Raw genomic sequence first — 26,915 nt, 5'->3', positions numbered from 1 at the left:
AAGATGGATGTAAGAGTCATGAGTGGGCTTGTAAGAGTCTTTTTATGGTTTGTAAGAGCACTCATGACTTAGTGGTTGGGATTTTTGAGGGGAGACTTTGGTTTTGTTTAAGAAAGTCTTAAACTTGCTTAGGGAATGTGACAACATTAAGGGGTGGATTAGGCTAAATGGAGGATTGGGGATAAGTTAGGGGTTTTTAGATTTGACGATTTTATTTATCAAATAGATTTATTTAATAAATGGGGATTTTTGGAATTAGATAGAAGAATAGGATTTAATTGATAAATAATAAGTTATTTGATTTATCAATTAGGATTATAGATGATTAATTAAATTAATCAGCTAGGGGATGGCAAAGGATTAATTAAATAAGAATTTAATTAATGATGCCTTTAGAGATAACTAAATAGGATTACCAAAGTAGTGTAATCAAATTTAGGTGTCTACAAAAAGCACAACAGGGGCCACTATTGCGTGAGAGGGACACTCCATAGGAGCACCAGTCGCAGAGGGATAAACACATCTCGTGAACACCTTTAGCGAGGAAGTTGATGTATAAAGTAATGTTTTCTACTTCAGATGGCTTGATATATCTATGTTGTAATATATAATAACGCTTGTTGATTTATGTGTGTTTCAAGCTACTCTTTTAATGAATATGTATATGATATAAAGAGGCACGTCTCTCGTAAAAACCTGTCTCTTTATAATATCTTAACTCACATTAGTTATTGCTTTAACATATGTCACAAATTATATTTGCTCAATATCTCTCTCTAGATATAGTTACTTAATAATTCATTATCAATAATAATAATGCACCATAATCATAATAGTGAAAGATAGATACCAAATGTTTTAATACCGGTAGACTAGTCAAATATTTGATGCTACAATCATTAACACTCCTATCAGTTTATTAAGAACGAGAATGTACATCTGCTCAAACGTAGTTCTATACAATTTTATTGGGGATTAAGTGAAAGTTCAATTCCATTTTGGCAGCTTTATGTTCACGCATCATTAATTGTGCAAAATGCTCTTTTATAGTTTTAAAATTAGCATTTCATGTATCATTTTACTCTTCTAAGACTGGCACAATTTTATGGAGATTTGCCAATAAATTCAATGATTACAAACGTACAAATTATCAAATCGATTATGATTTGAGATATCAAGGAAATGGCTAATTTCAAATGTACAAATTTCAAACCAGTTCTGATTTAACAAGGAAAATGGCTAGTTGTAATATAAAGTCTCGCCAAAGAAAAGTTCGAGCTCCATGAATATTTCAGTCATCCAAATTCGATGCCCAATATAATGCAAGTATTCATTCTACTTTCGCATTTCAGGCGGATAATTCTCTTACAACTTTATCCGTCTAGATTAAAGGTAGAATAATCAGAAAGCACAATCTTTGGTAAGGCACTTTTACAAATCTCGATTTGGAGAAGCCGACACGCGACTTATGATTCCTAGTAGGATTTCTATATTACATTGCCATTATTTGCCATTGTCTGCACAAATCCGAAGAGCCCTTCAGCCACTAAAAGTAATTTGATGTACATTCTCTGGTAGAAGATTGCAAGTTGAAGTCTTTGAAACAGATGTTGCTGGCAATCTCTCCGCGGCAGTTCTATGTCTAATAGTTCCGCAGATAATTCCAGCATTTTCAAGATTCAACCAATCTTCAATCACCACAAAGCAGGAAGAACTCTGGACAGTATGAAAGTGTATGTTATAGAGAGTAATGCTCCCAGAGGAATAGTAACCACCCATGATGCTACAATTTCTTTCACTATTTCAGAATCAACATTCTTTAATCCTCTGGCAAATCCAACTCCCATGACTGCCCCCACTAGTGTGTGTGTTGCAGAAATTGGAAGCCCAAACCTTGATGCAACTGTTACTACTGTTGCAGCTGCAAATTCAGCTGCAAATCCTCTAGTTGGAGTTAGTTCAGTGATTTTCTTCCCAATGGTTGCAATCACACGGTACCCCCATATTAGCAAACCTGCTACTATACCAAATCCTCCCCAGAGAAGTATTGGAACAGACACTGTTGAATCATTTCTGAGGACTTGACCTGGAAGAATTGCTAAAGCAGATGAGATTGGCCCAATGGCATTTGCAACATCATTGGCTCCATGTGCAAAGGACATAAAACAAGCTGACAATATTTGCATGTAGCCAAAAACAGCATAGACAATCTTCAGCTGGGTGCCGCTAGGACCCCCTACTTTTGCTAACAGATTAAATGGGCTCAATTTCTTATTAGAGAAATTGCTCTCTGCAGGGATCTCACAGTAGTCTCCAAACAGCTCTCCAAGCTGCCTCTGAATGGTAAAATACACTACAAGTGCACCCAAAGCACCGGCAGCCAAGGCAGCTGAAAAACTGAAGATTGCACCCCAGTGACTGGGAAAACAAGTTAATGAAAGTGATGTAATTCCTAAAAACACAATTGTCGGAGCTGCTTTTACAGCTGCTTGTCCTGGGTTCGGGGCACTGTATACAAACTATTGTACAAATCAAAATATTAGCATTTTGGGTCAAGAAAAAGCTCAATGACTTGTAACTACCTTGAAAAAAAAATTGAACTACACTAGAAATGTAGAAACTCAGATGAAACAAGTTCACTATTACATTAACCATTTGTGGCCAAAACATTAGGCTTTAATGATATACGTTTCAGTGGACACTGCACTTATACATATCAGTGCAGCCTAAAACTTGATTAAGTTGTATGCTTCTTGCGATTCTATTATAATTGACAAATACTTACCACCTCTTTGCCCTTAGAATTACTCAAGGAAAAGTCCGTGGTAAAGAGGGGTTATTATATGATAAATGATAAATCATAAGATTGTCCACCCTCATGGCTATTGCTCCTATCTCCACTTGAAAGCATTAATCTGATCTAAGTGTAAGTTCTATGAATGTTTTTAACTGACATCATATACTAAAATCTAGGAGGCATTCCAGGGGATATCTGGACAAAAAAGCTCTAGATTTAAATTTGTTGTCATTTTCATGTTCTGAAATGTGCTAGACTGCAGGCAATGTATTTTGTTAACACTGCCCAACGACAAAATAAAGAAATGTGGTAATGCAAATCTTAGAAGTTACCCGTCTTATGCACATGTAGATGATAAATGCGCCTGCAGATCCAAGAATAGGAGAGATAATCCATGAAGAGACAACTCTTGCAAGTGACCACCAACTGACTGCAGAAGCTCCTCCATAAACTAAACCAAATCCAACCATTGCACCAATTATACAATGGGTTGTTGAAACTGGCAATCCATAGTAAGAAGCCACCTGATGCAAAACAAAGTTAAAAAGCTACCTAAAATCGAACCCAGAAACATCAATACACAAGACAGACAAAAATATTGTAAAGAATTGATAACGTGTAACTAAATTAGTAGATTCACATTTTCATCTGTGACAAGAAAAACATAGATCTGTGTTCACAACTGTCATGATCTTCATTCAAACTGGTATATAAGATATCAAGTTCAACCAAAAAATACTGAGAAATTGTTGCATGTTTTACATTATATAGAATTGAGTCATTCCTAACTAACCCAGCACGTTCTTGCATCCTTCAAAATAGAAAATTTGACAAATAAAAACAAGTATAGATCTATCTAGCAATTAATGTAAAAATCCCCATGATTTTCATAAATGATTTATTAGAAAAAAGGTTAAGAATAATTTCTTCCTTATTTAAGTGATGAAAAATGTAACTTTCCCTATACATTTCTGTGCATAAAACTGAAAACCAACAAACCATATAGATAATGTTACATCCCAAATTTTGCTACATTTAAAATAATCTTCTAGCCATTGGAAAGTTCATGTGAAGTTAGGTGTTGGGTAAATTTGTTGAAAATAATGGTTCATGTGAAATTTGTTGAGATATTTTGATTCTTGTGAAATGGATATTCGGTTATTAGTCAATGTTTCATGTGACATGTTAGTTGGCTGTTATGATGGGAATTGGAAAATGAATATCTTAGAAATTGAAAATGATTATGTGATTTTTTATTATTATTTCAAATCATTGGAAATATGTTATTACCCGGAATCATTTCCTGCAGGAGCACAATGAAGAGGGAAAAGTTTCCAAAATGAGAGTTGGGAAGGGGGACACCCAAATCCACTATCAGGCCATCAAGTATGAATCTAACCGCCTAGACCAAGAACAAAATGACTAGACAAGCAATAAAGTACAAGAATGACCATGAGCTATTCAATTAAACTATAACACTAAAAAAAAATTCAAATAAGAAATATTACCTTCATTATATGGATGAGTCCCAGTGTGCTTGTTATGCGATTGCATCTAAGTATATAAATATCGTGTCTATACTCATACTTGTGTGGGTATAAAATGTGTACATACATATACAAATATGTGTGTGTGTGTGTGTGTACATATGTATATACATACATATTAAGGCTAAGCAAGCATGAATATAAAAGGGGCAACATTAGCATACTAAGGCACGAGGGTAGTTGATATTTCCACTCTTATTCTCTTATTTCAATCCTTGACTATGGTTTTTAATTATTTATTTAATTGTTGGAGCTAACACCTTTTTGCCATGACTCCTTCTAAGGCATCGGGCTTTATTTTGATCTTATTCATAAATGAAATTGAAGAGCTGAGTGAACATTCTTGCCACCTCAACCATTTCTTGCATAACTGAGCATGCACACGGGTGACTTCTTGATTACCTTGCTCGCCTCTTTGAGGATGTTTTATTTGTATTGCTCTCATTCCCTCTCGGACACTCTTTGCATTCATTTTTGCTTCTACAGAACTCTCTTCTTGGTCATGCTAAGTTCCTCTCTGTACAACAACTAGTACGGTGGTGTTGTCATTGGTGGTTGCTTAATATTGTTGAGCTTGTGAGGAAATCCAGTATGTTATTCTTGATCAAATTTGATTGTTTGCTATGAAAAGCGGGTGGCATCTTCCTGTGCCGATACCAACCATATCTATCAAATCGTATCTGCAGAATCAGGTCATGCATTATATTCATACTTTATTGACCATGTTTATTTCGTGCATTCTGAATTGTCACTTTGCCTTTTAGAGCAGGCCTTGCTTGTTTTACGGAAAGCCATAATCGGGTGGGGTTGCTTGATGTATTCCTTTCTATTATAATTTGTATAGAAAGGTAATGTGATTGCCAAAAGTTTATGCATGTGATAGTATTGGAATTCAAAGGCACATATGTTCTCTATCATGAGTACCGAACCATACAGGGATATGATTCATATATCCTTGAAATGGTGACATTGCTCTATATATGTAAGAAATAATATTCAAAGTAAAGACTTGACTTCCTTATGATGCCATAGGCCATAGCTAGCATGAAGATGGCAAATGTATAGCACTTTATTTTAAACGGTAATCATATAATGAACCTCCACAGCAATCATCCATGAGGATGAGCATGGTCAAGATGAAGGGAGAGTGGGAAGGATCTTGCAATGAAAGAAAAATATAATCAATGATAAAATTTAAATTCAGTAATAAAGATAGCTTACAAAAATCCTTGTATGCATTCTTGTTGTCAAATCGAGTGGTGGGTGATCAGGCATATAGGTTGCCCATCCAAAATCCTTGGCCAGGGTAGTTAATGGCATGTTTGCCACCATGATTACAAGAGGTTAGAGTGCTAGCAATTGTGAGATAGGCTGATTGGAAAGTACCCACAACCTTGACAACTGACTAGTCGACACTCTTAACACCCAGATGCTTAGTGGCCAATCGAAGATTGAAAAACTGAAGTAATAGAAGGAAAACCAATACAATTACGTAGAAGCTAGACCAGTATGATGGTTACAATGAGCCAATATAATATGCTATATTTTATAAACAAGCAATGATGGGTCTCATTGGAAGTTGGACCATTCCTTACATAGTTGAGGAGGTACACGAGAGAACCTAACATGGGGTGCTACTAAAGACTACATTTGTATCAACCCAATCAATCATAAGTCAATAACCTAGATCCAATCAAACTTTAGTCAAAATTGAAGACTAATTGATTATTATGAAGAAAATGGTTTGGAAGAGTCATGAAGTAAAAATTTATATCATAAAAAAAATGGCATCTAGTTGTATAAGCAGTTGATAGAAAAATTTTAGAGATGGGATTAGGAAGTATATTAATAACAGATATAAAAGGAATAAATAAAAGAAAAGTAGGAGGATAAATTTCATTATTATTGGTCGTCAATAATAATGAATAGAGGGATAGATATATATCATTTGTTAACAAATCATAAACATGAAGATTCTCAAAATGGAAGAGTGGGATAGCTACGATCTCTAACTTGATAGACTCTCAAACTACAAACTCCACTGGGCATTTAAGCTATATCTATGGGACAAAAAAAAACTCATCAATAATAGATATGACCTAATCTACAAGGTAAACCAATACTCTATGCATTGGGCTTTATGTTGATTTTTATTCATAAATGAAATTGAAGACCCAAGTGAACATTCTTGCCACCTCAATCATTTCTCGCATAACTAAGCATGCACGCAGGTGAATTTTTAATTGCCTTGCTCACCTCTTTGAGGATGTTTTATTTGTATTACTCTCATCCCCTCTTAGGCGCTCTCTGCATTCATTTTTGCTTTCACAGAACTCTCTTCTTGTTCATGCTAAGTTCCTCTCTGTATTACAATCAGTACGGTGGTGTTGTAATTGGCAGCTACATAATATTGTCCAGCCTGTGAGGAAATCCAGTATATTATTCTTGATCAAATTTGATTGTTTGCTATCAAAAGCGAGTGACATCTTCCTACGCTGATACCAAACATATCTATCAAATCGTATTTGCAGAATCAAGTCATGCATTATATTCATACTTTACTGACCATGTTTATTTTGTGCATTTTGAACTACCGCTTTGCCTTTTAGAGTGGGCCTTGCTTGTTTTACTGGAAGCCATAATCAAGTGGAGCTGCTTGATGTATTTGTTTCCATTATAATTTGTACAGAAAAGTAATTACGTGATTGCTGAAAGGTTATGCATGTGATAGTATTGGAATTCGAAGGCACATATTGTTGACCATACTCCAAAAGATGGCAAAGTATTATCCATACACTAAAGTTGGCAAAGTTTTGAAACACGCGGACATTTTTGAAAAGGTGGTGAAGACAAGTTTAAATATATAAATTACATGGCACAAAACGTAACGCAAAGGTAGCAAGGCAAAAAGACAAGGGAGTACGTGGCAAGCATATTGGTGTGGTATTAACAGCAACACGATTATACACTGTACGTAGCATTTAATAGAGACTGCTGCATGAAAAAGGGAACTCGCCAAGTGTAAGGATCTGATGGCAGACTTGAAAGAAAAGTTGAAACAAATTTTGGTTGTCGGCATTTTGATAGACCATTTTTAACTCTACGGATGTTATTGTGAAGGGTTTCCTTGTCTTCTCTACAAGTCTGTAAATTTTTTATTACTTTCCATTACTCTGCATAAAGAAAGTTTCTCTTGGTTCTCTATGTGAAATTTTTTGAAAAGATCTTCTGTGAAGTCGAAATGTTTTTTTTTTAATCAGCAAAGCCATGAATTCGTTTTGCTCTGTAAGTATGAAGCATCTTGCCGTTTTTATGAAAGAGTTCTTATAAATATTCCTATGTGGTTTTTGGCATATGGGTTATTGTGAAGAAAAGGTTTGTCTTGGCATTACAATTTTTGGATTTATGGTTTAAATTGTTTCAAGTATTGTTCAAATACTCACCTTTTATGCTTCACTTGTGATTGCATGACTGAGGGTTTTCGGAGGCATAATGAAAGGCTTCAAAACTGTGATAAGGGTTTTTGGAGGCATAATGAAAGTTTTCAAAACTGTGATAAAGGTTTTCGAAAACAGAGAATGATGGAGGTAAAAAAAAAGGCTTCAGGTATGACTATTTTTTTTTACAAGGTTGAAATTTTTTGAATTTCTTCAAGAAAGGAATAAAAATTTTGGAAAGATTTGAAAAGGAATTCAGAATGCTTTCCAGTGAGTTGATTTTGTTTGAAGAAATGATTGCTTGGCTTTGATTTTTTTTTGAAGAAAAATAAGATGAATGAAAGTGTGAAATTTTTCTTTTTCAGTCAGTTTCAAAATGGAAATAAAATATAGTCAGTTTCGTAAAAATGGATTTAAAAAGAAAGTAGAGGTTTTTTGCTTTCAAAGGGAGATTCTCTGTTTGTCTTCCTGTGTAAAGATATGGAAGTTTTTCCTTCTTTGCTTCCAGTATCAAATTTTGAAAAGAAGTCTCTCCTTCAGATTTGGCATCATTTTTTATGAAGTTTAAAATGTTGGGTTTCTAGTTCGAACCCTAGATGACAGTTTTTGAAGGGTTTCATTTGTTTCAAATGGCAATTGTTTTGAAAAGTTTGAAAGGAAAGTGTGAAGTTCTACTTGCACAATTTTCTGTTTATATGCCTGATATTTCAAAGAGCATGAAGAAATCCGAGGCATGACTGGAAAAGTTGTTTTTAAAACAGCATTTCATGAGGGCATTTTGTTGAACGGCCCTAACTGGTTCAGTTTGTTTTTTACAACTGATTCTATTCGAATCTCATCTCTATTTAAAGAGATCATTGTAAAATATGAATAGATGAGTTTGATATAGTGATGTAACACAGAGACATAGATCTTGAAATTGTAAGATTGACCTAAAGGATTGATTATAAACTTATTTGCATGTATAGGTGTACAGTATATTGCATACAGTTATATGTGCATATAAGGTTGTAATTCAATTAAAAGGAAACATGGTTGAATCCTTGAGCAGTTGTTACTGCTGATTGTAAAAGAGTTGAAGCTCAATAAAGATCCCAGGTGCATGGAGTGGTTTTTTCTCCCTATGACGAATTCTTTTTGAGGAATTTTGAGGGTTTCCCACTCGGCAAAATACGTATCTCTATCTTCTATGAGTTCATGTTTTTCATATTCATGCATGGTGAATGATATTTATTTAAATAAGTTTTGAATGCATTCAGTCTATGAATCTTTAAAGTTATATTTTGCAAATTGATTTAGTAAAATCATTAAGTTCTGATTCAACTCTCCCCCCTCCCCCCCCGCCCCCGCGCCCTCCTCAGAACTCTAATACCTCCAACAAGTGTAGGAATTGTTCCAGGGATTTTTATTGGAAGTTATGGCACAAGCTGAAGAGGCTTCCCTTAACCGAGCTCCACTATTTGATGGTAATGACTATGTTTTTTGGAAAGTTATGATGGAAGCATTTATACATTCTTTAGATGTGAGAATGCGGGATGTTGTTATTACAAAGTATATTGTCCCACCAACAGTACCTATTGATGCTAATGATAAACAAACATATGAATTGGATAAAAAGGCAAGATATACTCTGTTGTGTGGTCTCACTAAAGATGTGTTTGCTAAAGTAGTCTATTGTAAATCAACAAATGATATTTGGGAAAAGTTGGAAACTATTTATCAAGGAGATGAAAAGGTTAAAGAGTCAAAATTGTTAACTCTCAATACACAGTTTGATAATTTGAAAATGAATGAAGACGAAAGTATTTCAGCATATTTCTTAAGAATTGATGAAGTAGTCAATGCTAGAAAAGGTCTTGGTGAAAAAATTGAAGAACATGACGTAGTTTCAAAAGTCATTAGGTCAGTTCTACCTAAATTTGAAACTAAAATTTCTACTTTAGAAGAAAAGAAAAGTTTTTCTAAAATGACTCTGCATCAGTTACAAGGAACCCTAACTGCATATGAAATAAGAATTAGCAATTAAGCTAATTCTACATCAAAAGAGACAGCCTTTAAAGCTGAAGAGAGTGATTCAGACTTAACAGATGCTCTAGAAGCTTTATTAGTCAGGAAAATGAAAAAGAAATACAAAGGAAAACCAAAATGCTTTAGTTGTGGCAGCAAAATGTCCAAATGTAGAACTATAAGACTATGATGAGAAAACTGAAAAGTTTTCAAAAAGGAAACCTTGGAATCAAAACAAAAGATTCAAGGATTTCAAAAAGAAAAGTCTTCTATCAAAAGAAGACCCAAATGAAGAGTCAAGTGATGCTGATGTAGAAGGGGAAAGATTGTTCATGGCTGAAATAGTTAACACTCCTAAAACTAAATCTAGTGGATCTGAATCTTCATCTGATTCAGATGAAAAAATTGATCTTGAAGAAGAACTTCTCAAATCTTTGCAAGAACTTAAAAGATTAAAGAAGTTAATTTCAAATCATGAGAATGAAAATAAAAGACTTCAAGAAGAGTTAAAAGAAGCAAACCAAATTATAGAAAATCACAAAATTTTACTTGAAGAAAAGGATAAAAGACTAAATGCTTTGCAATGTTCATCTGAGGAGTTTCCTAAACAGAAAACCAAATTCTTCTTCAATGGTTATTGTTTTAACTGTAATGTCTTTGGGCATAAGGCGATTTTCTGTGATAATAGCACCAATCAAGGTAAGAAAAGAATTATCAGATGCTTCAAATGTTTTCACTATGGTCATTATGCAAATCAATGCAAACTAAATTTGAGACCTAAACAGATTTGGAAACAAGTAAAGACATCTGAAAAGTCTTTAATTGTTGAAACAGCCCTATTTGCTCAAAAACCTGCAACATGGGTTTTGGATAGTGGCTGCTCACACCATATGACTGGGTGTAAAAGTAAGTTCAAAACCCTAGAAGATTTTGATGGAGGGTTTGTACGCTTTGGTGATAACTCAGGAGCCTATATAATAGGAAGAGGCTCAATAATTTTAAACAAAGATACAGAAATTCATGATGTATACTTTGTTGAAGGTTTGAAACATAATCTTTTGAGTGTCAGTCAGATTTGTGACACAGGTACTCTATTTCTTTTAATGCTTATCAAAAATGGAAGGGATAGAGTCATTGCTAGTGGCTTAAGGACAGGTGGAAATCTTTATAACTTGATTGACTCTACTGTTCAAGAAACATCATTGGTTAATACTTGTCTTGTGAGAAAAGTAGAAGAGAATTGGTTGTGGCACAAGAGATTGGGACATCTTAACTTTGATAATCTTGCTAGAATTAGTAAGAATAAAAAGGTCAAAGGAATACTACAAATTACCAAACCAGTGAATATTTGTGAAGAATGTGTAAAAGGTAAACAAACGAGAGTATCTTTTAAAACAAAAAAATACTCATCAAACAGACCACTTGAACTTGTGCATATGGATCTATGTGGTCCAACTAAAACTGCATCATTAAATGGTGACACATATTTTATGTTGTTCATAGATGACTATTCAAGGATGGTTTGGGTAACGTTTCTGAAACACAAATCAGAAGCCTTTGACCATTTCAAAATTTTCAGAAAAATGGTAGAAAGGGAAACTGACTTAAAATTAAAATGTTTAAGATCAGATAGGGGAGGAGAATTCACCTCTCAGGAATTTATTGAGTATTGTGAAAAACATGGCATTAAAAGACAATACTCTACTACTAGGACACCACAGCAAAATGGTGTTGTAGAAAGGAAAAAAAAAGAACTGTCAAAGAAATGGTCAGGACCATGCTTAATGAAGCAAAACTATACGACAAATTCTGGAAAGAAGTTGTTCATACAGCTGTTTACATTCTAAACAGAGCACAAATTAGAGTTAGAACAGCTCATACTCCATATGAATTATGGAATGGCAAAACAGCAAATGTTAAAAACTTCAAAAAACTTGGCTATAAATGCTTCATCAAAAAGAATGATGATTCCTTAGAAAACTTCAATTCAAGATTTGATGAAGGGATTTTTCTTGGATACTCTACACATAGAAAAGCTTATAAATGCTATAATAAAAGGCTGAATAAAATTGTAGAAGCCATAAGTGTTGTATTTGATGAAAATTTTGTGTGCTGCAATAATAAAGAAGATCATGAAGAAACATCATTCCAAAAATTAGAAACTTTGCATGATGAACATCTTGAAAATGTTGAAACTGAACTTGCTGATGAAACTGAACTCGAAAACTGTTCAAGTCCCAAAGTAACAAGTACTGTTTCTAAAATAAAAACTTCTTCTAGAATAATTGCTAAGAGACATCCTGAGTCTCAAGTTATTGGAGATGTAGAAAAAGGGATCTTAACTAGAAGAAAAGCCAAAACAAATAAACAAGCAAATATTGCTGAACATTTTTGCTTGATATCAGATTTCGAACCAAAAAGTGTTACTGAAGCTTTATCAGACTCGTGTTGGCAAAATGCTATGCAGGAAGAAATAAATCAAATTGAGAAAAACAAGACCTGGGAACTTGTTCCTAGACCTAATGACAAAAATGTCATAGGTGGAAAAGGGGTATTTTGTAACAAGTTGAACGAAGATGGAAAAGTGATCAGAAATAAAGCTAGATTTGTATGCAAAGGATATGCTCAGCAGGAAGAATTGGTTTTGGTCAAACCTTTACACCAGTTGCAAGAATGGAATCAATCAGAATCTTCCTTGCATATGCCAGTTATAAAAAATTTACTGTCTACCAAATGGATGTCAAAACTGCATTCTTGAATGGGTATCTTGAAGAGGAAGTCTATATGGAACAGCTAGAAGGTTTTGAATCTTCTAACAAACCTGATTATGTTTACCAACTCAAAAAGGCACTATATGGTTTAAAACAAGCTCCTAGAGCTTGGTATTCCAGATTGGATAAACATTTAATTGCAAATGGATTTTCTCGTGGAAAGGCAGACAACACTTTGTATATCAAAGTTATAAATAATGACATTTTGGTAGTAGAAATCTATATGGATGATATTATTTTTGGGTCTACTAATGATGAATCAGCAAAAAAAAATTCAAAAATTATGGAATCTAAGTTTGAAATGTCTTTGTTGGGTGTGCTCATATTTTTTCTTGGTTTGCAAGTCTCATAGCTTGAACATGCTCTGTTTCTTTCTCAGACAAAATATGCTAAGGAAATGTTGCGAAAGTTTAATATGGCTGATTGTAAACTAGTAAGCACTCCTATGGAAACAGGCTGCAAGCTAATGAAGAATGATGACTCACCTTCTGTAAATCAAACTATATATAGATCCATGATTGGAAGTCTATTATATCTTACAGCATCTAGACCTGGCATAATGCAAGCAGTATGTATGGTTTCAAGATTTCAGTCTGACCCAAAACAATCTCATCTCAATGCAGTGAATCGAATACTGAAATAGATTCAAGGTACACTTGATTTTGGTTTATGGTATCCTCGCAGCAATGATTTTACACTTTCTGGTTATACTGATGCAGATTGGGGTGGATCTGATGATAAAAAGAGTACTAGTGGTGTAGCTTTCTTCCTTGGTGATTGTTTAGTTGCCTGGCATAGTAAGAAACAAGATTGTGTCACTTTGTCTACCTGTGAATCTGAGTATGTTGCTGCTGCAGCATGTTGTACTCAACTGATTTGGATGGACTATCAGTTATCTGATTTAGGTATTCAAGTTTCAAAACCCATTTCTATCATGTGTGACAATATGAGTGCTATTTAATTAAGCAAAAATCCAATAATGCACTCACGCACAAAACATGTTGCCATTAAACTTCATTTTTTGCGAGACAAAGTTCTTAAGAATGAATTCAAGCTAATCTATGTGCCCACTCAAGGACAGGTAGCAGACATTTTACTAAAACTCTACCTAGAGAATTATTTGAACAGTTAAGAATTCGATTGGGAGTTTTCTCTCAATCAATGCTGATATAAGATCTTTGCAAATAAACATTCTGTGTTAGGTTTCTACTCCTATTCATAGAAATTTTTCATGAAAAGCAGATGGTCAGATTTTCGATGCAAAAATTTTGGGGGAGAAATCAAAGGAGTTGCGTTTGTGTTTGATAATCAGCATTTCACATGTATAATCAGCATTTTGTACATTGTATAATCAGTATCCTGTGTGGTCCTCAACATTTGTTGGTTTTCGACATTTGTATGTTCAGCATCTATGTTCAGCTTTACATGGCAATGATCTTCTTGCATATTTGTTCATTATCTTGTATATATGAGAAGAAATTTGTATTCAAAAATTTTATGTTTCCTCTTGTATATATGAGATGGTGAAAATTTTTGCCTCAAAAATGGGGGAGATTGTTGACCATACTCCAAAAGATGGCAAAGTATCATCCATACACTAAAGTTGGCAAAGTTTTGAAACACGCAGACATTTTTGAAAAGGTGGTGAAGGCAAGTTTAAATACATAAATTACGTGGCACAAAACGTAACGCAAAGTTAGCAAGGCAAAAAGGCAAGGGAGTACATGGCAAGCATATTGGTGTGGTATTAACAGCAGCACGATTCTACACTGTACGTAGCATTTAATAGAGACTGTTGCATGAAAAAGGGAACTCACCAAGTGTAAGGATCTGATGGTGGACTTGAAAGAAAAGTTAAAACAAATTTTGGTTGTGGGCATTTTGATAGACCATTTTTAACTCTGCAGATGTTATTGTGAAGGGTTTCCTTGTCTTCTCTACAATTCTGTAAAAAAATTTATTACTTTCCATTACTCTGCATGAAGAAAGCTTCTCTTGGTTCTCTGCGTGAAAGTTTTTGAAAAGATCTTCTATGAAGACGAAATGTTTTTTTTTTCAAATCAGTAAAGCCGTGAATTCTTTTTGCTTTGTAAATATGAAGGATCTTGCCATTTTTATGAAAGAGTTCTTATAAAGATTCCTATGTGGTTTTTGGCATATGGGTTATTGTGAAGAAAAGGTTTGTCTTGGCACTACAATTTTTGGATTTACAGTTCAAGTATTGTTCAAATACTCAACTTTTATGCTTCACCTGTGATTGCATGACTGAGGTTTTCGGAGGCATAATGAAAGGCTTCAAAATTGTGATAAGGGTTTTTGGAGGCATAACAAAAGTTTTCAAAACTATGATAAAGGTTTTCGAAAGCAAAGAATGATGGAGGTATAAAAAAACGGCTTCAGATATGATTGTTTTTTTACAAGGTTGAAAATTTTTGAATTTCTTCAAGAAAGGAATAAAATTTTTGGAAAGATTTGAAAAGGAATTCAGAATGCTTTCCAATCAATTGATTTTGTTTGAAGAAATGATTACTCGGTTTAAATTTTTTTTGAAGAAAAATAAGATGAATGAAAGTGTGAAAATTTTCTTTTTCAGTCAATTTCAAAATGGAAATAAAATACAGTCAGTTTCGTAAAAATGGATTTAAAAAGAAAGTAAAGGTTTTTTTCTTTCAAAGGGAGATTCTCTGTTTAACTTCCTATGTAAAGACATGGAAGTTTTTCCTTCTTTGAATCCAGTATCAAATTTTGAAAAGAAGTCTCTCCTTCACATCTGGCATCATTTTTTATAAAATTTGAAATGTTGGGTTTTTTGTTTGAACCCTAGATGACAGTTTTTGAAGGGTTTCATTTGTTTCAAATGGCAATTGTTTTGAAAAGTTTGAAAGGAAAGTGTGAAGTTCTACTTGCACAGTTTGCTGTTTATATGACTGATATTTCAAAGGGCATGAAGAAATCCAAGGCATAACTAAAAAAGTTGTTTTTAAAACATTTCATAAGGTCATTTTGTTGAATGGCCCTAACTAGTTCAATTTGTTTTTTATAACTGATTCTATTTGAATCTCATCTCTATTTAAAGAGATCATTATAAAATCTGAATAGATGAGTGTGATACAATGATGTAACACAGAGACATATATCTTGAAATTGTAAGATTGACCTGAAGGATTGATTATAAACTTATTTGCATGTATAGGTGTACAGTATATTGCATACAATTATATGTGCATATAAGGTTGTAATTCAATTAAAAGAAAACAGGGTTGAATCCCTGAGCAGTTGTTACTATTGATTGTAAAAGAGTTGAAGCTCAATAAAGATCACAGGTTTGTGGAGTGGTTTTTTCTCCCTATGACGAATCTTTTTTGAGGAATTTTGAGGATTTCCCACTCAGCAAAATGCGTATCTCTATCTTCTGTGAGTTCATGTTTTTCATATTCATGCATGGTGAATGATATTTATTTAAATAAGTTTTGAATGCATTCAGTCTATGAATCTTTAAAGTTATAATCTGCAAATTGATTTAGTAAAATTAGTAAGTTCTTATTCACCCCCCCCTCTCAGAACTCTAATACTTCCAACACATATGTTCTCTGTCATGAGTACCGAACCATACAGGGATATGATTCATATATCCTTGAAATGGGGAAACTACTCTATATATGTAAGAAATAATATTCAGAGTAAAGACTTAACTTTATTATGATATCGTAGGCTAGAACTGGCATAAAGATGGCAAATGTATAAGCACTTTATTTTAAATAGTTATCATATAATGAACCTCCCCAATAATCATCCATAAGAACCAGTATAGTCAAGATGAAGGGAGAGAGTGGGAAGAATCTTGTAATGAAAGAAAAATATATTCAGCAATAACATTTAATTCAGTAATAAAGATAGCTCACATCAATCTTTGTATGCATTGTTGGCAATATGGTCAGATAGATATCTTGAGAGTTGTCATTTATGGCAACATGTATTCAACATTTCATTTATGCATTTAGAGTTTGAAAATTGTCTAAGTGTTAGACAGTTTGCTGTAGCACAAAGACAGATGAGATGTGTACGGACGACTCATTGAGAGTTAGCTATGCGCAATTGAGGAAAGCTCTATGACAATACAAGTATTTGACAAAGCATAACAGAGCATAGCAAAGAATTGAGTTGTACAACTTAAGGAATTATTTTGGTAACAAAATAATTACTAAGTAATGATGAACCGACTTTGTGGACATTATTCCATAAGTTATTTTATATTATGTCAAGCGTGTGAACACATAAAAGCCGATTGAGGAAAGATTTGCTAATATACAAGGTATAAGTAAAGATCTTATCTTGTGAAGATAAGTGTGTGACATTTGTGTGATTTATGTGATATTTGTGATCGATGTGAAGTCAATGAGATCATAGTTTTAAATATCAGCGATATATCACCAGACTCGTGGTATTTCGCTGTCCACTTTACAAGCCGAATATATCGCACTATATATCAGCAACGAAATAAAGGAAAAACCCGCGGCAAAATTATTAGAATATATTGCTCGAAAATGAGAATATCATTGCAAAAAATCGTTGAAAAGTCATCGTTCGTCACTGCTTGTGTGTTAGTTTTTTTTTGTTTCTACTTATCCTGAGGCACACATCGTTTAGACCAGAGTAACAAGAATCGCCCAAAAATCGTGTGAATTGGCAATTCAGCGATCAGATTCATGGATGGTGATTTTTTTGGAGTCGGAAATCGCCATTGCCGATTTCATCGGGTGAATCGCCTGAATCGCCCAAATCAGCGATTAATCCAAAAAATCGCCCAAATCACCTGATAAAATCGCCAAGAGATCGCCCGCGGCCAGTAAAGTATGGACTTGTAAAATTAAAAAAAATCACTTGTTTTTTTAACTTTCTTTTTGACCTATTCTTTTTGTTATAACCCTAAAGGGCCTTCTATTTGTTTAACATGAGTAGAAGAGAGGAAAAGTGAGAGAGAAGAAGAGAAAAGAAAAGCCATAGGTTTCTAACCAGCAAGAAGGAAGAGCACAAAAGAGATCAACAATCCATTTGGGGAGGCCATCAATTGCATTGGGAGCATTATCGAGCCAATCTCAACACTCCTCAACTCATTTGCAAGAGGTAAGTGCTCTTTTTTTTTTTTGCATGTTAGTGTATTATGTATTTTTTGTTAAATTTTTATAGTTTTCAAGATTTTTAGTTTAGATCTTGAATGTTCTTTATTTTTACTAAGTTGCAAATTAGGGTTTGTTGTTTTGTAGCTTTTATTAGCTTCAAACTTTGATATTTTACATTAAAAAAATTATTGCAACAGCCTTTGCTTTCATTTTTCGCAAATTCGCAATGGGTAGAAAAGATGAATGTTGGAAATATAACGAAGAGTTTCCTGGAAGAACCAAATATCAAACAAATGTATTTTTTGTAAAGAAAAAATAACTTCTGGGGGTATTTATAGATTGAAATACCACATTGCTGCTATATCTGGACACAATGTTACAATTTGTACTCACCAAACTCTTGAGGCAAAACGCACTTGCTTAATGGCATTAGAAAAAATTGAAAAAGACAAAGCCAATAGGAAAATGCAACTTGAAGGGTTAAGGGGTATTGGCTCCAATGTTCCCGCATCCACATCCGCAGCCGCATCCATATCTGCATCTGCATCAGCTTCCGCATCCGTAGGTTGTGTTGGATAGGGTTCTTCTAGGTGTCCTTTTTATCCTAGTTCTTCTACTCGTGCTAGTGCTAGTCGGTCACATACTGAGACAGAGTCCCACACCAACCTATTGCAGCCTAGAGTGCGAAAAAACAGAATGGATAGTTACTTTGTGCCCCGCACTACTCCTGGTTCCCAACCCACGCTTGAGGGCATGGGTTTGAACAAGGAGATTCATGATGCTGCCAGAAAAGAGATATGCAAATTTTGGTACTTTTGCAACATTCCATTTATTGCAGCCAGGTAATTGATTCTTTTTTCTTTGTTTTCTTTAAAGTTAAAATTAAAAGTAAAAGTAAAACTTTAATTATATCTACTTGTTTTATAATTTGAGTCTTTGACATCTAAATTTTTATTTGTGATAGGGCTCCTTATTGGCAGAACATGATAGATGCGGTTGCTATTTGTGGTCCAGGGTTTAAAGCCCCAACTGAGGCTGAGTTGAGCGGATACCTCTTGGATGAGATGGTAGAGGACATGAGGGTTGAGCTCGAGGAGAACCGAAAGGAGTGGATTGCAAAGGGTTGCACCATCATGACTGATGGTTGGACAGATAAGAGGAATAGAACACTCCTCAATTTTCTTGTATCCTGTAGAGGTGATTGATCATTCTACTTTCCTACATACATAATTGTAAATTTTGATTTGTTGAATGCTAATTTGTTGATGATCCATTTAATTTTAATATTTTAATTCGTTGTTTTGTTACTTGTAGGATATACCATGTTCATCAAATTCATTGATGCTTCCGCACATGTAAAAAATGCCACATACTCATGTGAGGCTATCGAGGAAGTCATAGCAAAGGTGGGAGAACAAAATGTGATCCAGGTGGTGACTGATAATGCAGCAAGTTATGTTGCTGCAGGTAAACTTTTAACTTTTCAAGTTTTGAAAATAAATTTATTTGAATTTTGAAATTTGAATTTCTAATTGACTTAAAATTGTTGTAGGTAAACTTTTGATGGAGAGGCACCCCACCATATTTTGGTCCCCTTGTGTGGCACATTGCATTGACCTCATGTTGGAGGAAATTGGCAAACTTGAGTTTGTCAAGTCATGTGTGGAAAGGGCAAAAAACATATGCAAATTCATTTATAATCATTCATTTGTCCTTAGCACAATGAGGAAGTACACAGAAGGCAAGGAGTTAGCTCGCCCAGGTATCACGAGGTTTGCCTCGAATTTCATCACCCTGCAGTCCTTGTTGACATCAAGGGATGAATTGAGGAGCATGTTTGTTGGGCGGGAGTGGATTTTCTCTTCCTATGCTATGACCACTGCAGGGATAGATGTGGCGGATTGCATATTTGATGAGGATGGTTTTTGGAAACCCGCTAGAGAAATCCTTCAGGTAAATTTATTGTAATTTAACATTTAGTGTTTTACTTTTACTTTAAGTTATATTATTTTATATTTCAGTTTTGACTCAAATTTTTTGTTTTACTTTATATGTAGGTCACTGAGCCCCTTGTAGCTTTGCTACGAACTGCTGATGAGGAGAAGCCCTCTATGGGCTACATTTATGAGGGCATGGATAGGGCCAAGGAGTCCATTAGAGCCCAATATGCAGGAGTGCAGGAGAGGTATGGCCCTATTTGGGACATCATCGATAGGAGATGGTAGAATTAGCTCCATCGACCCATCCATGCAGCAGCTTACTTTCTGAATCCAGCATATCGTTTCCGTCCTAAGTTTAAGGCGGATGCAGAGGTTCTCACTGGCTTATACACAGTGATTCAAAGGTTGAGTAACGATGAAGATAGCGCTGCTGCGATTGTTGAGCTAGACCAGTTCAACAATAAAGAGGGGCCACTTTTCTCTGGCAGGATGGCCATAAATGCTCAGACAACACTACAGCCAAGTAAAAATTAAATAATATATTCAATGTTCATGAATCTAGATTCTAAACTGAAAGTTGATTATGTAATTTTAGAGTTAACTTGTAATTTGTAAATGAGACTAATTATTTCTATTTTCCCTTATTGCAGATAGATGGTGGCAAATGTTTGAGGCCACAACCCCAAAACTTCAAAAAATTGCCATCCGTATTCTGAGTCAACCAAGCAGTGCTTCTGGATATGAGCGCAATTGGTCCATGTTCGAGCACATCCATTCGAAGAGGAAGAACAGGTTGACAGTGCAGAAGTTGAATGATATTGTCTTTGTTCATTACAACCTCCGTCTTAGGATCAGACAGATTTTGGGCACTGACTCCTCTCCGATCATTCTGGAGGAGATTGATCTAGAATCAGAGTGGCTCACAGAGGTTGTGGATCCAGTCTTCACTGAGGAAGACCGTGCGTGGGTTGACCAGGTGGATATAGAGGCTGAGGCAGCTAGAGCACGTTCTTCAGGCATTGGTAGACGCACACGTGCACGCATAGGCACAGGCCCTAGCAAAGTTCGTGAGCCCATCTTACATGCGGGAGATATGGCTCGGCAGTCCTCTAGGACCTACATTAGACGCCTTGCTACTAGGCAGACTGGATACTCAGAGGCTGAGGTTGAGGCTGCAGCCGAGCTTCAAGATGATGTTGAGGATGATGATGATGACTATGAGTCTGAGGCTTGAGCTGGAACCTTGTTTTTATATTTTGTTTACAAATATTGATACTGAATCATTGATAGACGTATGTTTCAAACTTTCATGGATCTTCATCTTAGATTCTTACATACATTTATGATTTGATGTCTTATGGATCATCTTACATACATTCTATTATTTAAATCATTATGATCATTTGATTTCTATTTACTTCAGCTAGCCCACAATTTACATTTTAGATAACATAGTTACGTATGTGATGGATTTTATGTTCCATGTTTATGTATGTTAAGTTTTAACTTCTATTTGATGATGTTATAGTGTGTTTAAGTTATATTCAATAAATGGTGCATGAAATAAGTTTTAAATTGTTAAAATCTTTAAATTTAAAGGGTTTTTTCAAATTTGCCGATTCATCGCCGATTCATTGCCGATTCACGATTCGATTCGGTCTTGCCAATTCCGATCCGATTCCAATTCTTGTTACTTTGGTTTAGACTTTTACGGCGGCTCTTTGTTTTCGGCAGCTCTTTGTGGCCCCTTTCATTTGACGGTAGCACAGCTACCTGCATCCGCAACAAATTTGGATTAAAAATGTGATTGCCTGCCTTCCACATTTGCCTTCGAATTTCTCTGCATTCGCCATTCACAATATTTGGCATTTACTTCCAGCCTGCATCAACTCCCAGCCTGCATCGACTTCAAACTAGGTATGCTTTTTAATTTTCTTTTAAATTTTTTTATATATTTATTTAAAATTAAACTTTGTAATGTTTCTTTATTTAAACTTTAAAACTTAATTTTATTTATTTTTAATTAAAACCTATATAGATTTTAGTTTTTATTTTACTGTTTATTATTTTGTAAACATATTTTCTAATACTGTAATATTGGTTTGAACTTTGTTTTAACTTTTAATTATTTTAATTTTTAATGTTTTATTTTTTAACTATAATTTAAATTTATAGTAATATTGTTTTTTAATTAGCATATCTAATATTTATAATTTATATTTTAATAGTAAAAAAATAAAGTAACCAGTAAAAGATTGTATTATAGTTTACTAACACTTGCCAGTAAAAAATTTGTTATTTTATAATACTCATTGACATTTGTTATTGAAAATTATGTATTAAATATTCTACTATTTTTATATAGAATTAGAAGAATGTTGTATATATTTGTTATAATTTGATATTTTATTATATGTGTTCTAATAGTAATTATAATTGGTTGTTTTTTGCTAGGTTCTTAAAGTCTCTATTTTTTTCAAAAGATGGTTGGTGGAGAGAGAAGGATGCATTATGGAAATATGGGATCCTAGGAGAAGGCAAAAGACAAGTCGAATGTATCTTTTGCCATAAGCATATGACTTCAGGCATAAGCCGATTGAAATATCATCTTACAAAGGTTCCAAACAATTATATTACACCATGTGATACATGTCCAGAAGAGGCTACAAGAGAGCCTTTGACAAGCCTGCAAAAATATGCACAAAATAAGGCAGCAAAAAAGAGGAATTTTGAGGCCATGGCTGCCCCAATGGGGACTTTTCGTTCTACAAGATCACTAATAGGTGGAGAGAGTTCTTCTATTAGGCCTCAGATACGAGGATCGAGAAGTGGGAGTGCGTCTTTATTCGACTTTTGGGTTCCACATAACACTCGTGGTGCTCAACCCGGCTTGCTAGGCACTGCATGGAACAAAGAGATGCATGAGAAGACAAAGGTAGCAATTAAAAGATTTTGGATCTGCAATGATATTCCCTTCAATGCTTTATGTAGTCCGTATTGGGATCAAGTGGTAACTTCCATTTCTTTGTCTGGTAAGAGGTTCAAGCCCCCAACTCCCTATGAGGTGAGTGGGCCATTGTTACAGGACGAGGTAAGAAATATTCATCGGCTTATGGAAGAGCAAAGAAAAATTTCGGAACAGAAAGGTTGCACTATTATATCTAATGGGTGGACAGATGGCAGGAACAGGACGTTCATCAACTTTATAGTTGTTTCAGGGGGGCAGTTGGTATTTCTAAAATCAGTCAATGCCTCTGATCAAGTAAAAAATGCAAAAAATTGTGTAACATGTTGGATGAGTTTGTAATAGAAATGGGAGTGGCTAATATCATCTAGATTGTGACTGATAATGCAACTGAATATGTGGCTGCTGGTAGAGAGACATCCCACATTATTTTGGAGCCCTTGTGTTGTCCATTGTCTTGACTTGCTTCTTGAGGATCTAGGGAAACTGAGCTGGGTTGAGAAGGTGGTTGAAGATGGAAGGAATATTGCTAAGTACATCTACAATCATACATGGGTCTTGAGTCTTATGAGAGAGCACACTAGTGGTAAGGATCTTGTACGGGCAGGGCTCACACGCTTTGCTACTAATTTTCTAAACTTGCAAAGCATATCTGAGACATTGCTAGACCTTAGGCACATGTTTCTTGATAAGAAATGGTTAAAGAGTCCTTATGCTAGGAAGCCTGAAGCAGAGAAGATTGTGAGGATTGTGTTTGATGGTAGCTTTGAAAAGCTAATGGAAGAGACCCTCAAAGTAAGTTTTTAAGTATTCATTGATGATTTAGTATTAAATTTTGAAATATTTTCCTTGGCTGATTTTTGTATGTTTTATTATGTCCAGGTATCAGAACTGTTGGTAAAGGTTCTACGAGTTGTGGATGGGGATAAAAACCCCGTGGGGTTTCTATATGAGGCCATGGATAGGGAAAAAGAGGCCATTCAACACTTGTATAGGTCAAATGAGACCAAATATAGACCCATATGGAACATCATTGATCGTAAGTGGAACCAACAACTCCAACAACACATTTATGTAGCTGCCTATTTCTTGAACCCCAAGTACTATTTCTCCAACACTTTTAAAGCAAATGCAGAGGTTCAAATTGGCTTGGATACGTGTATTTGAAGATTGGTTGCTGATACGGACCTCTAAGACCTCATACTTGATGAGTTGCAGAGCTACAAGAGGGAAGAGGGGCCATTGTTTTCTTCTCTTGACTGCAAGCGTAGGAGATACACCTTGCAACCAGGTAAAAGAGAATATGGGTTTAGTTTTATCATACTATTTATTTTGCTCGTGAAGTTTATTGGAAGTTTTACCACATCATAAATATTTTTTTTAATCCTTGCAGATCTGTGGTGGGAAGATTATGGTGCCACAACACCTAATCTTCAATAGCTTGCCATCCAAATTTTATCACAACCTTGTAGTGCTTCTGGTTGCGAGAGAAACTAAATTACTTTTCAAAACATACACACAAAGAAATGCAATAGGTTGACTCAAAACCGCCTGAATGACTTGGTTTATCAGAAGTACAACCTTCTCTTGCATGAGAAGAAGGTGAAAGGGCAAGCTTCATATGAAGCACTAGACTTGGATGACATTGATCCATATTCAGCCGATTGGATTGCTCCTTCTGATGGTGAGAATGTGGATGTTGGTGAACCTTTATTGACAAATGAGCAACTAGCTAAGTTTGAGAGAGAAGCAGATGAGTGGGATGCAGATGTGGCAGCACCTAAGGAGAAACATGAGCTTAGTCATCCATCAAAAGCTTATGTCAAGCGTGAGGCACCTATTAGGGCACCTGTTGAGGATGTTGCCACAGAAACTACTTCAACACCACCCACCCAGCAGCAACGATCTCTTTTGAGTTTTACTCATAGACACAATTTATGATTGTTAACTTCAGTTTTCATTGATATCGAAACTTGAACTTAATATGTATTCAGAAGTAGTTTTATAGAAACTTGAACTTAATATGTATTCAGAAGTAGTTTTATAGGTCGGCCAAGATATTGCCAATACCGAGTTTTTAAACTATGGATGAGATGATATGCAAACTATATCTAATGTATGATAACAAGTACGAATTACAGCAGTGAGAAAGTACTGTATGTATATCTATTCTTGTGAAGAACTTTATTATATAAATGCATGTTAGGGCAATGGGCTCTTCTTGCATGCATTGTATTTGATCTACCAAATCCTAACAGGGCTGAGGCTTCTAACAAGGCTTAGTCCTCTAACAAAGACTCGAGACACTATATGTATTTCATAGACTCCTAATAGGGTCTATCCTTAACAAGATTCTTTTGTTTAGTGGATCATCTAGTGGGTATCATCCTTACTGAGGTTTTCCCTTGGCCAGGGTTTCCCTAGTTAACAAATAATGGTGTTATGAGTTCTCTATGTGCATGATTATATTTACTATTCAGCATTGTTGGCTTACTTTCATATGCAAATTATAGAGTAATTAACAATATTCAGTTGTGGGCAAAAGTTTGTAAAATATTGATTCACCCCCCTCCCCCCTATATTATCTATTTCTAACATTCTGGTTGTCAAGTCAAGCGGTGGGTGATCTTGCATATAAGTTGCCTATCTGAAATCCTTGGCCAAGGTAGTTAATGGAATGACCACTCCCACTAGCATGTGTGTTGCAAAAATTGGAAGCCCAAACCTTGATGCAACTATTACTACTGTTGCAGTTGCAATTTCAGCTGCAAATCCTCTAGTTGGAGTTAATTCAATGATTTTCTTCCCAATGGTTGCAATTGCATGGTACCCCCATATTAGCAAACCTGCTGCTATACCAAATCCTCCCCAAAGAAGTATTGGAATAGAAACTGTTGAATCATTTCTGAGGACTTGAATTAGAAGAATTGCTAAAGAAGATGAGATAGGCCCAATGGCATTTGCAACATCAATGGGTCCAGGATGCAAATTAATATTGAAAACTGAAGATTGTACCCCAATGACTGGGAAAACAAGTTAATGAAAGTGATGTAACTCCTAAAAAGACAATTGTCAAAGTTGTTTTTACTATGTATACAAACTATTGCAGAAATCAAAATATTAGTATTTTGGGTCAAGAAAAAGTTCAATGACTTGTAACTACTTTGATAGAAAATTTAAACTACACTATAAATGTAGAAACTTAGATGAAACAAGTTCACTATTACATTAACTATTTGTGTCCAAAACTTCAGGCTTTCATGATATACGTTTCAGTGGACACTACACCTATACATATCATTGCAGCCTAAACCTTGATTAAGTTGTATGCTTCTTGTGATTCTATTATAATTGACAAGTACTTACCACCTCTTTGCCCTTAGAATTACTCAAAGAAAAGTCATTGGTAAAGAGGGGTTATTACATGATAGATGGCTTGACAGTAGATTTGGGTGCCCCCCTTCATAACTCTCATTTTGGCAACACTTCCCCCCTTCATAATTATATCTCCTTTCCTTAGAAAAAGTGTTGTTTCTTGAAAGCAGCCCATCATCATTCAATTGTTAAAGATTTTTGTGTTTAATAGTTAGGTAACCTCATATAGTCTTCTCCCTCAATTTTGGTGTTTTTTAGGATTGTTGTTGAGTAAATTGGATGTGAGGGTTCCCTCATGCTCCAAGTTTCAAAAATTAACAATGGTGTCATCTTATTGTGTTAGCTCCTAGTCATTCCACTATTCATATGAGTTTTCATGCCTACTAAATGAGTTCTTAAGCGCATCTTGGTGTGGATTAGAAATTGAAGGTTCCCTCATCCTACCCTAGTGTTGTGTTCTTGAGAGAACGTGATCATGGCGTAGTAGTTAATGGTTGTTTGGACATCGTTCCACTTTCATTCCAAGATTGATTAATCTTCCATTGGTGCCACCTTACTTGTAGCAATAGTTAGGACGTTCTCATGATTAGTGCCCTTGCATCAATGTGCTTCACCTGACACTTTGTGTGTACAGTGTTGTTGAAGTACAACATGTCAGTGTCACATCTTTTGTGTTTTTGTTTCAAAACAAAACTTTTCCCGTCAGCTATGTCCCAAGTGTATCATCTTGGCGGCATTATATCTAGTATTAGAGTCACTATTGCAACACTAGGATCTCTGATTGATGTACTTGCCCATGTGGTTGGTTGTGCCAAGCCATGCCTTGTGTTTGTAGAGGAAGGATGTCTCCTAGGCCTTTGCATGTTCAATAGAAATGGAATAATGACGTTTGTTCAAAATATCTTGTAGTTGAGAATGAATGCTCTCCTATGATCTCTTGTTGTGTGTGGACTTGA

The 26,915-nt window shown here is 35.0% G+C and overlaps 1 protein-coding gene across 1 annotated transcript in view; it reads right to left on the bottom strand.

The window, feature by feature from the left end:
• Positions 1–1,222: 1,222 nt before the first annotated feature.
• LOC149552427 (inorganic phosphate transporter 2-1, chloroplastic-like) overlaps positions 1,223–26,915 on the bottom strand; it is a 51,259-nt gene continuing 25,566 nt past the window's right edge. The window contains exons 2-3 of the mRNA XM_089787986.1: positions 3,130–3,321; positions 1,223–2,519 (exon numbers count right to left, since the gene is read on the bottom strand). Coding sequence (XP_089644112.1) covers positions 1,695–2,519; positions 3,130–3,321 — 1,017 coding nt within the window. The 3' untranslated portion in view covers positions 1,223–1,694. The remainder of the gene's footprint in view (positions 2,520–3,129; positions 3,322–26,915) is intronic.

This window comes from Cupressus sempervirens, chromosome 6 (assembly GCF_028749045.1).
Source record: "Cupressus sempervirens isolate cs-2001-9-10 chromosome 6, ASM2874904v1, whole genome shotgun sequence".
Classification (NCBI taxonomy): Eukaryota; Viridiplantae; Streptophyta; class Pinopsida; order Cupressales; family Cupressaceae; genus Cupressus; species Cupressus sempervirens.
Note: the sequence above shows the minus strand (reverse complement) of the source record. Positions and strands in the feature narration are given on the sequence as shown.